The following is a 17319-nucleotide window of genomic DNA, read 5'->3' on the forward strand; positions in this document are numbered from 1 at the left end:
TTTTTATTTTTTATATTATACTAAAAATTAATTTTACATTCAAAGCACCACATCAACACCTATTTATGTTACATCATACAACTATTCAAATTCAAAACTTTTACTATTCAAATCACAACTCAAAATACAATTCCAAAACAAACACACCCTAAAAGTTAAATTTATTTTAAAAAGGAAATCAATTAAAAACTTTAAATAAACAATTTAAGTGACCAAAGACTGTCTACCTTTATTTTTTAAAAATTTTGATACTATTTATAAGCAATATTTTTTTTAAAAGATACTATTAAATGAAGTACTCCATCCGTCCCATAAATATAGTCTTAATTGAGTTGGACACGATATTTAGTTGGTAAAAAATATGAGTAAAAGACTTTTTTGTCCTTATGAGTGTATTAGTGTAAAAAGTAGTGACAATTGTGTAATAAAAATGAAAAAATAAGGGTAGTTTTATAGTGATATGATTATTTATGAAAATAAGACCATTGTTTTAAGACAAACAAAAATAGTAAACAAGACTATTGTATTGAGACGAATAGAATATTTTTTATTGTAAAAAATCACATTAAATATTTACATTTTTTATTATTTTAAAAATTGTTCAAAACTCTTATTTATTATGATTAAATCTAATATACTTACACAATGAGCGAGCCACTCCAACAATACCTTCGACTCGTTTATTAAGACAGAAAGAATAAAAAAAGTTTTAAGTATGGAAAGTCCGACTCTTCTAATTAACTTTAACATAGAAAATTGGTGACTGTGCTTGCTTTTATCATTTTATTGGGCCAGGCCCAAAAATGGGCCTTACAAAAAAGCCCAATATACATAATGAAAAACTATTAATATGAAAAGTTAATACTCTTCGAATTAAATTTACATACAAAATTAGGTGGCTGTGCTGCTTATATGACAGTAGTATATCATTATTATTGGGCCAGGCCCACAATTTTAGGCCATACAACTTAGCCCATTACATTATACCGGGGAATGGTGCGTACGACCGGTAAAGTTCGACTATAAATAGTCCTTAGTCTCTTGTAATATGTCTCATCTTCTTTCTTTTTTTTTTTCTTTTCTTTTTTTTCTTTTTTTTTTCTTCGTTTTTTTAGTCCTTTGTAGATTTTCCCCATTTCTTCTTCGAAACCCTAAGACTCGAGAATCTTCTCCGATCGTTCGTACGTTCCGATTGTCGGTTTAGATTCATTTGAATATGCAGAACCAGAGGATGAAGCAGCAGCAGCATCAGGCGTTGTTGCAGCAAGCTCTCCTTCAGCAGCAGTCGATTTATCACCCTGGTCTTCTCGCTGCTCCGCAGGTTCGTTCTATAGGTTTGATTGAATTATTTTTATTTTCCTGTTTCGAGTAGACTGATGGCTAGTTATATGCTTTTTGCTAGTGATTTTTTTTTTCCTCTCTCGCTGTATGATCTTTAGATGTTACGGTGCATGTTGGTTGTGACTGAGAGCTTTGTTTCCTTGTCTGCTTATTTATGTAGCGATTTCATGTTTCCGAGCACCCCTCTTTGGTGCAATTCCTTAATGGCTTTGGGTGTAAGGGCTTGGTTGGCTCATTGGAGATGTTTGTTCAGAGACTAGATAATCACCGTTAGTAAATTGGAAACCATCCAGGGTGTGCGCCTGATTTTGTGTAAAACTTTTTTGCACATCCTTATGCTCTATGTTTATAATTGTTTGCTTAAGCAATGAGGGCCATTGATTAAAAGATCTCATGTTTTAAAGTCATTTTTTTTGTTTGTTCACATGGAATTTTTCAAGAAGGCCAGTTTTTTTACTTTAGATTCCAGGAAATTTAGTGCATTCTAGTGTTCGCTAAGATGTTGTCTTTAGATACAATGGTAAAATAGAAGTTGGTGACCTGAGTGGTGTATGCCAGGTTACTTTTTGAATCTTATGTGAGGGAGTGCTCATTGCAGTGATAATACTTTTGTAGAACATGATTGTTTGCATTATTTTTATGCTTGTTGAAATGAGAAAATTGGATGTTTGCTTCAACTTTTCTTCTATGTTTGGTTGATCTGGCTGTACATCATGTACGCATAATAAGAACAGTAGCTGGATGAGTATATTGATGTCTGCCCGTTGGTTATCAGTATCCAGTTTTTCAAAGAAAGAAGCATACCTTGTAAACTGGAAAGAAATAGGCCTGTGATTATAGGGTACAAGTTGAACTACATAGTTGTGCTGTAACCGCTACGATAGATTCAGGATTTACTCTAGCTTTATGTAGATGAACATACTTAAACCATGCAAGGTTTCCTGTACATAGAACCCATTATATCAGTTATCTTGAAAATTTTTAGTTACTATGTAAAATTGTTATTTTGAAAAATTCAAGTTTAGCATGGAGTTTGACAGGCTTAAATTTAATTAATGCTTTGGTGTTTGCTATGTTTTAAAAGGCAAAACCTTCTTGGGTCTTTAACTGTCATTATTCAAATGACATACTAGTTTTCCCATAAGTTCTATTCTATAAATGCACTTTGCTTTTTAGTTTTTACATGCATTATTTTGGGGTTGTCTGGTTAGATTGATTGTATACCAACTCCTGTAGCTTGTGGGTTAGATCTCCCCCTTCTTTCATCCAGTATTTTAGGTTTTTTAGCATTGATCTAGGAAAACATGAAGTAGGATTTTTTATTTTATTTTTCTTTATTTTTATTTTTAGCCTTCCATTTTGCAGATTGAACCATTTCCAAGTGGAAATCTACCTCCTGGGTTTGATGCAAGTACATGCCGCAGTGTGTGAGTTTTATTTGGACAATTTTGTGTTTCTTTTTTCTCTCTTCATACTCTTTGGTCTTTTTCTAGAATAAAAGGATCATTATTCCTTGTGTTGCCTAGTCATGTCTTTAAAATCTTCAGTAGACACCTGTTGTCTGGGTAGTTGTCAATGCACTATATTATCTGTGTAAATCAATTCTACTTAACATTTTCTATAAGTTACATACTTTAAAACCTATCTATATGTGATGTGCTGGTGTTTGGTCCTCATCAATTCTCTTCCATTTGCTCTTATATGAAACTGGTTATGTCCTAAATCCATCCATTGCTTATCTTTTTAACCTTCTGGTCCTTCTATGTTTTTGAAAATGAAGGTACGTCGGGAACGTTCATACACAGGTCACTGAGCCACTCATTCAGGAAGTTTTTTCTAGTACTGGTCCTGTGGAGTCCTGCAAACTTATTAGGAAAGAAAAGGTCTGGTTCTTCTAAAATTTCTTTGTACACAAATATTTATCCACAATTGTATCTTTCTTTGAATATAGCTCTTGATGGTAGTTTATCTGTGTTCATGTTTCTGCTTTTGTTCTGTGCAGTCATCATATGGATTTGTCCATTACTTTGACCGTAGATCAGCTACGGTTGCAATGATGACCCTCAATGGAAGACATCTGTGAGTAGGAACAACTTAATTTTGATTATACACTATTCACTAATTCTTTTTTAAGTGATTATCATGCCTAAAAACTTGAACTTGCCATCATCAATAGATCATATATATTTATCAATGCCTCCAACAGTTCAGTCTGAACTTATAATATATATGTAAATATGTTTTTGTATTCAGGTTTGGCCAGCCTATTAAAGTTAATTGGGCATATACAACTGGTCAGAGGGAGGATACATCTGGTAAGTTGTTCTCATACTTGCATTCATGTAAGATACGTTGCTATACTTATAGCATCCTATACTGGTGTTCTGTCTCATGGTTTCTTCATTCTCTTTATTAGGTCACTATAACATTTTTGTTGGTGATCTCAGCCCAGAGGTTACTGATGCCATGCTGTATGCATGCTTTTCTGTTTACCCTAGTTGCTCGTAAGTTCCTCACTCTCTCCCTCCTGTCCCAACCCAGCTTCCCCTTCCCCCCTCCCCGTCTTCTATGTGTGTGTGTGTGCACATTTACCTGGATTACCAATTTCTTGGATCTTGGCTCAAGGAACAAAAGAAATTAGTGACCTTGATGTTCATGCTGAGTAATTAATTGTTTCTGTTGTTGCGTCTCAGAAATGTTGGGTTTTTGTAGATTTTAGTTAAATTATTCTCCATGGATTGCAGTGATGCAAGGGTTATGTGGGATCAAAAGACTGGCCGTTCCAGGGGTTTTGGGTTTGTTGCCTTCCGGAACCAGCAGGTATATCCTTGTGAATGTTGACTTGAATTGAATTCAGAGCTTTCATTTTTCTTTACTTAAATTGGATTCACTTGATTGATTTTTCAGGATGCTCAAAGTGCAATAAATGATTTAACTGGTGGGTGCAGTTTTCTTAATTCTGTTTGAAATATGTTTTATTGTGTCGTGACTTTATTATGACTATTTCCCAGGTAAATGGCTGGGCAGTAGGCAGATTCGTTGCAACTGGGCAACAAAAGGTGCGGGAACCGGTGATGAAAAGCCAAATTCGGAGACCAGAAGTGTTGTTGAGCTTACAAATGGTTCCTCATCAGGTTAGTATTTTATTACTCTTCAAAATATTGCTGAAGTCTTGAATCTTGTCCTTAGACTGTTGAATTATATATATTTGATCGATCTTTAAGAGTACTGATGATCTTAGCCCAGAGAAAGATTTAAGCTGCATAGATAAATATAGTTTTGATTCTTATGAGAAGAGGATTTCAATTTCTATACCTTAGCACCAAGTTGATGTCTTATAGAAAAAAGACATTTATTATCTGTAGGATGTGCCTATTGTGATAACTGAAAATCATTTTTACAGAAGAAGTTAAAGAGGCTGCAAGTAGTGATGCTCCTGAGAACAACCCTCAATACACCACTGTTTATGTCGGCAATCTTGCCCCAGAGGTAAGTTCAATTTCTATTCTGCATTGCATTCTTTTGCTTCCTGAAGTTATGTTCTCTGGAGTACTCTATTACAGTTTTGTATTAATTTGTTTTTTGTTTTTGACCTTTTTTTTTATTACCGAACAGTGTAAATTGCACTAGTGTATTAATGTTTGACTGATTTCTGTACGGTGCCTCCCAGCACATGGTTTTCCCCAATCTATAAATGAGCAGAAATTGAAGCCCCCTTCTACTGGTTTTGTCCATATATGTTGTTTGAATAATGCGCAGATCCTGATCTAAATCGTTTGTCTTGGGTTGGTGTCCGTCCAGGTAACCCAGGTTCACCTCCACCGCCACTTCCATTCATTTGGCATTGGATCAATCGAAGAAGTGAGAGTTCAGCGCGACAAAGGGTTTGGTTTCGTTAGATACAGCACCCATGCTGACGCCGCCATGGCTATTTCAATGGGAAATGCACAGCCATTCCTGTGTGGCAAACCAATTAAGGTTTGTGTTGATGGATAATAATTATTACTATCTACATACAACATATCATTCATTCTGTCTCAACTCAAATCAACTTTACTTGCTCTGCTCACCACCTGCCCACAGTGCTCATGGGGAAGCAAGCCAACACCACCCGGAACAGCCTCAAACCCTCTCCCGCCCCCGGCACCAGCACCAGCACCAGCACCTGTACCTGCCTCCCTGACAGGTTTTTCTTCAGCAGAATTTTTGGCATACGAGCGACAACTTGCAATGAGCAAAATGGCCGGCATGCATTCCCTGATGCACCACCCACCAGGGCAGCATAGTGCCGCCGCTCTCAAGGCATCTATGGGGATGGGCGGTGCTGGCGCTGCCCCGGCCATGTACGATGGTAGCTTCCAGAATATGGCTGCTGCACAGCAGCTCATGTACTATCCGTAAGACCTCCGTCGATCTCCCTCCCTCCGTCCCTACTTATATTTGTTCTTTTTGCTACTTATTAGTAATAGAAATAGTATTATGATTATTATTGTAACATTATGGTTTTTCCGGGAAGGCTCGCCCTTCACTGCTGAATATATATATATCTATCTATCTATCTATCTATCTATTTGTGCTGGAGAGTGAGAGAGATGGAGAGAGAGAGAGAGAGGTGTATTGTGTTGGTCTAGTAGTAGTATTATGATGATGTATGTGAGTGTTGTTTTCTTGTTGGAATGAAGAAGTGAGTGGCTTCCTTCTAGTTTATTGTTACCTTTTGGTATTCACGATCAGATTTATGTATCAATATCATGAATGGATTGGATTGGTTTGGTTTTACACTCTTTTGGGGTGTTCTTAAATTTCAATTTTGTCCTTGTGTATGCATTAAAAAATGTGACTGCCTATGGTTTTTTCTATTTAACACAATTGCACAATCCATATGCTATTGTCATACTTTTAGAATATTTAAATATCACCAATTAATAATTATATGCATTTATACAAACATATGATTATTAACACTTGTTTATTTTTATCGTCACATGTAAATTTTTTGTTATGATGCTAAGCACAAATGTAAAACTTTCTGGACACAAAATGTAACTATTTACACATATTGTTCATAGTCATCATACATCAAAATTAATTATTAAAAAACAACTAATATTCTTTATTAACTTTTATTAATATTGCACAGTAATATTTGTAACAATTATATTAATTTATAAAAAATATTATTGTTCCATGAAAATTTTATTAATTTACAGATATTTGACCGCAATATTACTTGCAGTATTTAACTAAAGAAAACAGAGAAAATAGAGAGAGAATAATGAAACGAACAACTTGACCCAAGTCACTCTCCCTCTCCTCCATCCCCTCCCCGACGGGTTTTACCCTATCGGCATGTACTCTCTGCATTGCTTCTGATTTTGGGAATCGATTCAAGAATCAGAATTGGTGATCGCTAGAGATCCTCCAAGCTATGGGGGTTTCCTTTAGGGTTTCCAAGATTGGTAGGAAATTTCATCCCAAACCGCCACCACCCGCCGTAGAGGAACAGCCCGCCGGCGATGTAATTGCGGCTTCCAGCAAGTCCAGTGATGCGAATCGGGATCGCCGCATTAAGGATACACTGGTAATTTTTTATTTTGGAAATTTGCAGTACATGAATTATAAAGCTTGATTCTTTATTAACATTATTTTACTTTGTTTTCATGTGAATCGAAAGATTGTGACGCATGGTTTGATAAAAAAATTTATCTTCAATGATTTGGATGTGGTGTTTTTACGTGCTTTGGATGAACGGCTTTTCTTTGCACTCAATTTTTTTTCTTTGAGCGCTTGAGTGTTCATTCGATTACGCAAATACCTAATATTGAAAAATTGCGTTGTAGGAATGCAGTTGAGTTGTTTTTATTGCTCTTTGATTTTAGTGATTATTGCTTTATCTTGTTAAATCGAAGTCATTTTTTTTTCCCTTCAATTTTAATTTTTCTTATACGGGTAATCGCTCATTGTTCAGGACAAGCTTCTTCAAGATAAAGGAGTTGAAAAGATCCCTGGTAAATAGACTTTCCATTGACTATGTGGACAAGAATTAATTTGCACATAATTCTCTTTAAGTATTTTGATGGGTAAGGAAGGTACTGTTAGCACTTCCTTTTTGTTTGAAGTAATTTGTGCCTCCTCTTTATCTTTGCAGCTAATGAAGTTTCGTTCACTCTAAGCCTTTATCCGGATGGATATTCAATTGCAAAGCCTGCGGAGGTTTGTTTCGCATCAACTTTCAAGTCGATGGAAAGATAGTAAAAATCTGTTACTGTTTCTTGGGAAGGTTTTAAATTTAGGAGTTTCCTCTAACTTTGTGTTATATGGATTTTCCAGAATGAACCAGGCCACCAGGCTTCCATTGACGTTCCAAAACTTTTGCATCCATATGACAGAGCATCTGAGCCTCTATTCTCTGTAGGTGTTACAGTTTGTATAATTTCAGTGTGAATTTTGTGCACTTCATACTTTATGCTTTATTTTCCCCTTCTTGTGGTCGAACTTGTGTTGAAACAATGATGTTTGTATTTGTGTCACAATACCATGTTTAAAAATTTAACTCGCAAGTTGATTGGTCTCCATTCTGATTTTTTGTCTTAACCCGTTTGCTAACCTGTTCTTTTATCCTCATTACTGGATTCGGTAATTTATGTTAGAGGACTTTCTATTTACTCCTCAATACTTTTGCGCAGTTATTTGTATGTTCGTCTCTATTGTATAATTAACCTCTTCTTTTTTTTTTTCTTTTTTTTTTTTAATTACAGTTAATTAGTTTTTTCTTTATGTTGCTCTCTATAGTTAATTGCATGTCATAGTTTTTCTTGGTAAATAATCTGCAACAATGAATCGAGTGTGTCACATAGCAAGCTGCTCTTAGACTATTGGCGGTGAATGATGAGAATTATATTTTGGTAAAAAGGGACTTTACAGAGTAGTGTAGCTGTAGTTGGAATGATGGCTGATGTTTGTATTTAGTAGCAATTTTTTTTTTTTTGTGCGCAACCAACAGCCTTTTATTCATCTTCTAGGTTCATGTTGGTGCTTGTGATATCCTTTGACTTTCCATATAAATTTCAGTGTTGATTAGATTATCTTATAAATTTCAGTGTTGATTAGATTATCTTATAAATTTCTTTATTCATTGGAAGGCAATTGAGTTGCGAAGACTGCCCGGAGATATTTTGAATGATTTGCCCTGCAAATTTGCTGATGGAACAGTTCTTTGTGAGGTGAGATTCTGATGTTTAGCCTGGAATACTTGAGTTTATGTCTTGTCAAAATTTCTTGGAAAACCACTGAGCAAAGCGTAAAAAAGCACGAGCAATTGACCTATAAATTTAATGACGAATCGACACTCTGCCGGCATTCATTGAATCTGTATCTTAATTGAATCTTGAAGTTTCTTCTTTTCTTTATTATTAATACATTTCCATATATATCTGCTCGAGGTTTTGGAAATCAGTATCCTGATGTCAAGAGTTATATTGACAATTTCTGATTATACAATGCCTTCTCTTCTTTATTGTACATCTTGGCAGTTGAAATGAAAAGATAAACCTTATGATGTCTGGTTTTTACAAAATTCACATTACAGGTTCGGGATTATCGGAAGTGCTTTTCTGAGGGACCTAATGCTGTTTCTGGGGACACTTCACCCATTATTAACAAAGTAACTCTTAGAATGTCCTTGGAAAACATAGTGAAAGATATTCCAGCTATTTCAGAAAGTGGTTGGACATATGGTGATTTAATGGTAAGTGGTCCTCTTGCATGAATCTAGCCGTTAAAAAAAATATTCTTTCTTACCCGAGATTATATATCTCTGTATGAAGGAAGTGGAGTCCAGCATTTTGAAGGCCTTAAAACCAGATCTTTCCCTTGATCCAACCCCACATCTGGACAAACTCTGCGACACTCCTAGCTCCACTAAGGTTTGTTTAAGAAACTTCGTTGTTTTCGCTATTGGTATGGTATTTCTTCATGTGACGTTTATTTTGTTTCTATTGCCTAGCTAAATTTATCTCTGAGTACCATGCGGAGAAAAAGGTTGAGGGCAATTCCAGATGTTGCTGCTTCTTCACATAATATCAACGGGAAAAAGGTTTTTCTTGATAGGGTTCCAGAAACCTCAAGGTTGGGAGATTCGGTATCATTGGGGCAACAACCGGCCTTCGAGAATTTTAACCTTCAAAATAATGTTTCAAACAATATGCATCAAATGAGGAGCAACAGCATTGGATCGGATGGCTCTCTTTTGCAGCCATCTCTGGTTTCTCACCAATCTAGATATCAACTTGGGGTTGGAAGCCCAAAGATGATGAAGGAACAGCGATCGGGAGCTCTTGCAAATGCATCTGTTGCATCTCCTGGTGGACAGGATATGATGATTCCATTTACTGATAATGGTGCTTCTTCTATTCATGGCAAGAGAGAGAGTCAAGACGGGCAGTCGTCTCCTCTTACCAACAAGAAGGCTAGGCTCACACATGCTAGTACAGATGGGAATCTTCAACATTTCGGACAACAAATGGACAACTTACATGGATCTGATATGAACTGGAAGAACACATTAATGCAGCAGCAGCAGCAGCAGCAGCAATCAATGGGAAGAGGGATTCCATACGGTAATAACACCGTACAAAAATTTTCACAGCAGATGTTTGAAGGAGGTTTAAACCAGGACGGGGCACAGATGCCATTCTCTGTTGGACAACAAGGGATAAGATACAACTTAAAGGAAGAACCAGTCGAGACAGAGAGATTGGACAAACCAGAGTTTAATCGTATGACAATGGGAGAAGCGGAACTAGCCAATATGGATCCTCAGTCCCGATTGCAGCAAAGAATGCAGCAACAATTGATGAGATCGAGTTTCCCCCAATCACCTTGGAATAATCTTGGCCAACCTCTTGATAATAATGCTAGAAAGGAGGATTCATTCCAGAAGAGAAAACTAGCTCAAAGCCCTCGAATATCTGCCGGAGGTTTGCCTCAGTCTCCCCTGTCATCAAAATCTGGAGAGTTTTCTAGTGGTTCTGTGGGACCTCAGTTTGGAGCTGTTAGTGGACTTGTATCGTCTCAAAAGGAGAAATCTACAACTGTAACATCTGTTGCTTCTGCTGGCATTGGCGGCAATCCCTCTTTCCCTTCAAATGCGAATGATTCCATGCAGCGTCAAAATCAGGCACAGGCGGCTGCAAAGCGCAGAATGAGCTCTCTTCCTAAAACACCATCGATTAGTGGAGTTGGTTCCCCAAGTGGTAGCAATATAAGCCTACCAATAAATGCAAGCAGCCCTCCTGTCGGTACTCAATCATCGGGTGACCAATCCATTCTTGAGCGATTCTCAAAAATTGAAATTGTGGCTATGAGGTATTTCCATCAATCCATGCAACTTCAGTATTTTAATTTTCAAATTCCATCCTCAAAAACATTTAATCACTCCCATTCATTAGTATTAAGTGATGAAAAAGATTCTTTCATCGAGTTACCCGAAACGGCTTCTTGTTTGAACATACATAATTCACCTCTTTATTCATCAGTTTTACATTATCTGTTTCAGGTGTCAACTCAACAACCGAAAGAATAAAGTAGAGGAGTATCCCATCAGGAAGCAGCCAAACTCATTTTCTACTCAAGCTGTAGCTGCTCTTCTCTCTGTTGATTCAAACAATGACGAGTTGAAAGAGGAACCATGTAAGATGCCTCTGTCGAAATCCCTGATAGGTGGCAATGTGAATGCAAACCGGACGAGAATCATGAACTTCGTTCAGTCTGAGCATATTATTCAAGGTGTGTTGACATCATATGCTTTGGATGACATCACCTGATGTAAATTTTGTCTATCCTCATTACTTGTAATCTTATCTGCCAGGTAATAGCCTTCAGTATGTAACCAAGGCAAGAACAAGGATGATCATGTCGGAGAAGCCAAACGACGGTTCTGTTGCATTTCATATTGGAGAAATAGAGAATGCTGAATATTTGGCCGTAGAGGATTACCTTCCGACATTGCCAAATACTGTGAGTTTTCTTGCTCGCTTGCTTCTCTTTACTGATCTATGAAATAATTGAGGTAGATTCTTCTTGTTCTCGTCCTTCAATAATTAAGAAACAATTCTTTTTGCTTAATTTCACCATCATCATTATATGCACGACCTCTTTTCCCTTCTATTATATATACATCTATGTTGTCTGCTCTTGTCAACGTTGCTTACTTTGTGACTCTCGACTCCTGCAGCACACAGCCGACCTACTTGCAGCACAGTTCCGCACACTGGTATGTTCTCATTTTCATGTTAAATCATTGAAAACACTTAATTCTGTTGGCGACGACATTTATTTAATAGTAAGATACACCACTTCAGATGGAACGTGAAGGATACAGCGTGGAAGATCATGTCCAACCAAAACCAGTTCGGATGAATACTACCACTGTTGGCCAAGTTAATGTTCAAGGAATCCCCTCAGGTCCTGAAATGCATCAATATTCTGAAGGATCTTCTAATCAACAGTCCAGCGAAATGGCTAAGCCGGGTGTCAATGGCAATGCGCCTATGAACACGGCACAGAACATTCAAGGCCAACGGATGCTACCTCCGGGAAGTATTCAGGCAATGCAGATGTCTCAAGGGCACTTGCCCGGGATTTCAATGCAGGCTAGACCTCAGCAGCCCGAAGCACTCTCGTCTCTACATCATCAGCAGCAGCAGTTTCAGAGATCTTCTATGGGGCTACCGGCGAATTCAATGCAACACCTGAGCAGTATGACACAGAGTGCAAATATGCCGTTGGGACCTCACATGGCAAACAAACTTAGTCCTCTCCAGATCCAGATGATGCAACAACAGCAGCAGTCGCAATCATTCCAGCAACAACAGCAGACGCAGCAGCAGCAACCAGCGGCGATTCAGAGAAAAATGATGACCGGGCTCGGATCTGTCGGCATGGGCAATATGAGCAATAATATGGTAGGGCTCGATGGCTTGGGAAGTGTCATGGGAATGGGGGGTGCTAGAGGTGTTGCTGGAGCCGGTATTTCTGCGCCGATGGGGCCTATCACAAGCATGGGGAACCTGAATCAAAATCCCATGTTGAACACGGCTTCAAATCTCGGCAATTCCATTCGGCCCCCGGGACTCACACCAGCACAAGCTGCTTTCATGAAGATGAAGATGGCAAGCAGATCAAATATCCTGGGGAACTCTCAATCTGGGATTGGAGGCATGCCGGGAGCTCGACAGATGCACCCGGGATCTCCTAATCTTTCGATGCTCAACCCTGCTCTTAACCGAGCCAATCTCAACCAGATGCAGCGAACGGCAATGGGCCAGATGGGTCCTCCCAAAATGATGCCTGGAATGAATCTTTACATGAACCAGCAGCAGCAGCAACAACTTCAGACACAGCAGCAGCAACAACTTCAGCCGCAGCAGCAGCAACAACAGCAACAAATGCAGCTGCAACAGCAGCAGCAGCAGCAACTACAGCAACAGCAGCTACAACAGCAGCAAGAAACGACATCACCATTACAAGCTGTAGTTTCACCTCAACAAGTCAGTTCTCCGGCAAGCATGGGAATGCCCCATCAAATGAATCAACCTCAGCAGCAGCAGCAGTCTCAGCAACTGTCACAACAACAGCAAGCAAGTCCACAGCAGATGAGCCAGAGAACTCCGATGAGCCCCCAACTAAGTTCCGGTGCTATTCATCCAATGGCTGCTGCTAATCCAGAAGCCTGTCCGGCAAGCCCCCAGCTCAGTTCGCAGACAATGGGATCAGTCAGTAGCATCACTAATTCTCCTATGGAGCTGCAAGGAGCAAATAAAAGTAACTCTGTTAATAATGCTTAGTATCTGAACTTTCTTTCCGATAGTCATTTGATTTGATCATCATCCTTGGAGTTGTTCTTCTTTAAACATTTTCTACACGAGGAAAGAAAGCCCTGCTTGCTCGGGAGCGAACATTTAATCTGTTGTCGACTACTACTAGTTTGCTTGCATAGGTCTGTCCTTAGTATTTACCTGAAGAGTGTTCCTTATATGTATACAACTGTTGAAGCCAGTGCTATTTATTCAGGAAGACAATATGAGAAATGAGAAACACTTCTGAGTTTACAAACTCCATTTCCGTTATACGAATTTCATTCAAAATGATCCGTTTCATAACACTGCCATGGATTAAAATATGTAAGCTATTATAGTGTCTATGCATGACACTATTGCTCCAGTAAATGGAGGACTTAGACTAGACAACACAGTTTAATTCTTCTCGTCGTTCCTTTACATGAATGAGAGGGTTATTTATGCACATACTTACACCGGTCTCCGTAGTAGCATCTCCCTTGCTTGTAGTACCGGCATATTGCTGGGTCAGGATAAGCAGCATGATTTGGCGGTGGCAGCGACTGTACGTAGATTGGATGACTAATTTCTTGCATTGCTGTCCTCATTGAATAACTCGTGTTTTCTTTGCAAGTACTCGGCTGGTATGCAATAGTGCTTGATGAAGAATGGTAGTTCAGATGTGGCTGTCCTTCGTGATTTCTTCCATGATGATCCCTTCGGAAGTTGCAATCTGTGTCGGCTAGAGGTTGCCGCCTGTGGTAAGGTGGTGGTACTGTGGGCGGCGGTACAATTCTTGGCTCATTTGCTTCACGCGTTCTCGGTTGTTGATTTGTTCTCTGCATGTAGTCTTGCTCTGGCCGAGTATTTGTTGGGTGTTCGTTCCTTGATTCCCTGATATGCATATTTCTACGTAGAATAATAAGTTTAAGGTTGAACCAACTCATGTCATTTTTGGAGGTAGGAAATGTTAATTTTGTAGATTTTATTACCTAGTTTGCCGGCAGATGTTTCTCATTTCTTTCTGTCTTATGCGGATGTCTCTTTTCATTCGAGCAGCATTACCTCGAGCATGCTTTTCGGACAAGATCTTCAGTCTTTCTCCTTCGTCATCCCATTTCTGAATCACAGGCACAGGAAGAGGATCATTATGTGATAAATAGAGATTTAGGTGACAAAAACATGTGTGGATGCACACCTGTCTCATTGTTTTCAATTTGTACAGATTTCGACCTTTGATAAGTAATGGGTGAAGCGGAGGCAATGGTTTCTTCCCCTTGCTCCACAGTACTTCAATCTGCTCCGATCATGTAAAAAATGTTAATGTCATTCCAAACTCAATCTAAGTTCATAATAACTCAGATCTGAAAAAACGGAGACTAGTGGATAAAGTGGAGGAAGAATGATGTGAAATTGCTTTAATTGACCCTGAATATCTAGTTTTTCGGATTCTCCTAATGTAGAGATAACCTGTTGTGATCATTTTATCTTGAGCCATAAAAGAACAAGTCATTTGGTGCTCCATATATATTATCTTGATTAATTAACCGAGCCTACTTGAAACATGAGAAACATATAAGAATAATAATCCATCTCGTGCAACCAAACTAAGTGTTTTTTGCTCACCGTAAACGTATGCTGCTGCTTCGCAGCTCCATAGCTCTCCTTCACAATCCGCCCTACAATAAGCCTCACTTCACCAGGGCATTTGCCACTACATGATGCAACAATAAACCAGGTGAGATGTCAAAAGTTTAGAAATGCCAATTTGTTTTCATCAGTTTGTAGTTTCATTTACCAGTCAGAATCAACACCAAACTGAGACTTAAAGCAGTACTGAATATTTTCATTTACTAGGGATCCAGGGTCAAATCCCCTCCAATAGTGTTTAATCATAAAACATTTATATTCAAGTTCATTAGCTAATGTTATTCCAAGGAGCTTAGACTTACACTTCATTAACTTTCTGGACGAACATGACCGTATCTCCTACGCAAGCATCACCTGCATTATTTAATAGTTCAAATGAAACATGGACGATGGAAAAGTAATAAGAACAAATTATTATCAAATCAAGATCAGGCACCCTTTTGACATATTCTGTATAGGATCAAACCTAAACGAGAGAGATTTTGAGATCTACTGCAATTAGTGGCATGTTAAGTGTTCATAAACTTGAGATAGATTTTTACATTACTTAGAAATTCTCACGGTCCAGTCAGTACATTGAAATAATTCCAGGTCATTTCAGACTCATTCCTATCCTCGACATCTCTAGATTTTATGTTTGCAGATCAATTACAACTTTTGTCAACTTTCCCAATTTTAGTTTGGTAATTTTTTCCTGTGGTCTAGATCATAAGAAGAGTACTTCCCAATTACTCACAGTCCCTGAGTAAATCAACACTAGAGACTCATTAGATATACTAGGAATAAAAAATTGCACTTTCCTAGAGGATTGCAGGAGTAGAGAATTGAGATCGCAGTCACAAAACATAAATCAAGTTTACCGACGACCAACAATACCTCTTGAAGTATTTAGAGATGGAACCATCACTTCAAAAATGCATAAAAGTATACAGAAACTACCTTTACAGTTCAGCACAAAACTAGAAAGAGGGTAGCGTTGTTGCCCGCCTTCATCCATTATGCTGTAATACAAAGTGTCGTGAAGAAATTAATTCAAATAGACTATGTGCATTGTAACCAGAACAAACAAGTGAATGGAGTATTACCTTATGTGTTCCTTTATCCTCTGAATCAGTACATCTTTCTTACCGGTCAATCTCAATCCATGTTTCCTTAGATATATCTTGCATTCGTCTAGTTTTAAGTTCTCCACCTTACCAGCTACCCGCAAAAAATTTAAATAAATAACATAACATAGTAAGTACATGAAAAATTGCAAACATAACCACCACAAACACACAAACCAAAAGAAAGTCATTGCACAATAAAATAGTAAATTAACCATCAATGATGCTCTTGATAGATTCATATTTTTTTTTGCCCTCCTCGTCAAGCTCTGGTATAGCAGGCACTTCAACCACGTCAGAAATGTCGTCTTCATCTTCAGAAGTGGAATCGACATTGATGATGCTGAAAAGGAAAAAAAGTTAGAGACAGCAATTAAATTCCGCATAAGAATGATAATTAAACCTTCCTGTTTACGAATGTCTCATAATTAAATAGAACTGAAGAAATCGATTCTTTTATGCGTATTAAACATCGTCGAACTTAGAGGCGCTGTCTGCCGCATACTCTTTATACCTCACAAATCAAATCAAAAGAAACACACTAATCTTGGAGATACAGAAAATCGGCACACAAACAGGTCGTATAGATTGAAAAGTAAATTACCACTCACCTTGACATTATTTTCGGGTTTGAAGGAAGGCGGAAGGTAGGATCTTCTTGTGAATCATCGGAGTCTACATCCACGATTTCTGATTCGGATGAACTCATCGTTGCATTCGAGAGAGAGAAAGATCTCGACTGATATCTTTGTTTGAAGCGTTTTTTTACAACTTACCGTTGAATTCGATTCATGTATTATATATACAGGTAGTGTTTTGAGCCAATACAAAATTTGAAAATAATGTGGATATTTTTTTATTAGGGTTTAGGCAAGTGACCGTTGCACAGTCTACTTCCAAATTTAACACTTAAATAATATATGTACTCAAAGAACTCTCTAGGACAAAGAAAATAATGATATTATTATAATAATACAATTGTAAATAGATAGTATTTTATTATAAATAGAATGTAAATAAATTCAAGGACGAAAAAAATATATAATTCAAAATATATAATCACTATTAATATAGCAAGTCTTAAGATTGGTTTTCACCCCAAATTGATTGGCCCCTCTAAAATCCAACTGCTGGTAATTTGTTATCAAATTGGCAAAAGAGGGATGGATAAATCACTTACAACATTTCATCACAAGTTTGCAAACAAAATAATTAGATGATTTTACAAGTAGTAGCTTCGAAATTGCATTTTCTACATTTTAGTTTGCTTATATTCAGCATTGGCAAGCAGAGTTGAATTTTCAGGCTATATATACAGTCCCCAAAATAATAATAGATAAACAATTCAAGGGTAGATCGATCATTGTTCTTAAACACGTTCAACA

At 37.8% G+C, this 17319-nt stretch overlaps 3 protein-coding genes across 5 annotated transcripts; 2 read left to right on the forward strand and 1 right to left on the reverse strand.

The window, feature by feature from the left end:
* Positions 1-1077: 1077 nt before the first annotated feature.
* Positions 1078-6701, forward strand: LOC127254524 (oligouridylate-binding protein 1B-like). Of its 2 annotated transcripts, XM_051279663.1 has the most exons (13): positions 1078-1321; positions 2707-2768; positions 3122-3224; positions 3344-3420; positions 3595-3656; positions 3758-3845; positions 4086-4161; positions 4249-4279; positions 4353-4475; positions 4745-4830; positions 5143-5319; positions 5425-5738; positions 6578-6701. In XM_051279663.1, the coding sequence occupies exons 1-13, from the start codon at positions 1217-1219 to the stop codon at positions 6582-6584; spliced, it is 1311 nt and encodes a 436-aa protein (XP_051135620.1). In that variant the 5' UTR covers positions 1078-1216; the 3' UTR covers positions 6585-6701. The 2 variants fall into 2 exon arrangements, with proteins under 2 accessions (XP_051135620.1, XP_051135621.1); XM_051279664.1 differs by lacking the exon at positions 6578-6701 and having other exon boundaries at positions 5425-6120.
* Positions 6702-6741: 40 nt separating this feature from the next.
* Positions 6742-13439, forward strand: LOC127254522 (protein PHYTOCHROME-DEPENDENT LATE-FLOWERING). The gene is made up of 12 exons (XM_051279662.1): positions 6742-6922; positions 7310-7349; positions 7490-7554; positions 7672-7752; positions 8484-8564; positions 8930-9088; positions 9168-9266; positions 9347-10707; positions 10898-11127; positions 11210-11358; positions 11576-11614; positions 11703-13439. Exons 1-12 carry the CDS (start codon positions 6770-6772, stop codon positions 13185-13187), a joined length of 3942 nt encoding a protein of 1313 aa, XP_051135619.1. The 5' UTR covers positions 6742-6769; the 3' UTR covers positions 13188-13439.
* On the reverse strand, positions 13317-17200 carry LOC127254525 (zinc finger CCCH domain-containing protein 62). 2 transcript variants are annotated; one of them, XM_051279667.1, is made up of 9 exons: positions 16546-17200; positions 16150-16277; positions 15914-16028; positions 15768-15829; positions 15131-15182; positions 14805-14892; positions 14377-14475; positions 14171-14298; positions 13317-14072 (listed from the first exon to the last, which is right to left on the reverse strand). In XM_051279667.1, exons 1-9 carry the CDS (start codon positions 16641-16643, stop codon positions 13634-13636), a joined length of 1209 nt encoding a protein of 402 aa, XP_051135624.1. In that variant the 5' UTR covers positions 16644-17200; the 3' UTR covers positions 13317-13633. The 2 variants fall into 2 exon arrangements, with proteins under 2 accessions (XP_051135624.1, XP_051135622.1); XM_051279665.1 differs by having other exon boundaries at positions 13317-14087.
* Positions 17201-17319: the final 119 nt, after the last annotated feature.

Source organism: Andrographis paniculata, unplaced genomic scaffold (genome assembly GCF_009805555.1).
Source record: "Andrographis paniculata isolate CXL003 unplaced genomic scaffold, ASM980555v1 Contig52END, whole genome shotgun sequence".
Classification (NCBI taxonomy): Eukaryota; Viridiplantae; Streptophyta; class Magnoliopsida; order Lamiales; family Acanthaceae; genus Andrographis; species Andrographis paniculata.

Excerpts from the sequence above, each read along its gene's own strand:
- LOC127254524 (XM_051279663.1), top strand. The coding sequence starts at position 1,217 with ATGCAGAACCAGAGGATGAAGCAGCAGCAGCATCAGGCGTTGTTGCAG. Across the intron at positions 2,769-3,121 it reads GCAAGTACATGCCGCAGTGT|GTACGTCGGGAACGTTCATA; the intron begins GTGAGTTTTATT and ends TTGAAAATGAAG. Across the intron at positions 3,657-3,757 it reads TCAGAGGGAGGATACATCTG|GTCACTATAACATTTTTGTT; the intron begins GTAAGTTGTTCT and ends TCTCTTTATTAG.
- LOC127254522 (XM_051279662.1), top strand. The coding sequence starts at position 6,770 with ATGGGGGTTTCCTTTAGGGTTTCCAAGATTGGTAGGAAATTTCATCCC. Across the intron at positions 7,753-8,483 it reads CATCTGAGCCTCTATTCTCT|GCAATTGAGTTGCGAAGACT; the intron begins GTAGGTGTTACA and ends ATTCATTGGAAG. Across the intron at positions 9,089-9,167 it reads GGACATATGGTGATTTAATG|GAAGTGGAGTCCAGCATTTT; the intron begins GTAAGTGGTCCT and ends CTCTGTATGAAG.
- LOC127254525 (XM_051279665.1), bottom strand. The coding sequence starts at position 16,643 with ATGAGTTCATCCGAATCAGAAATCGTGGATGTAGACTCCGATGATTCA. Across the intron at positions 14,476-14,804 it reads AGCAGCAGCATACGTTTACG|ATTGAAGTACTGTGGAGCAA; the intron begins GTGAGCAAAAAA and ends TGATCGGAGCAG. Across the intron at positions 14,088-14,170 it reads AACATCTGCCGGCAAACTAG|AAATATGCATATCAGGGAAT; the intron begins GTAATAAAATCT and ends TATTCTACGTAG.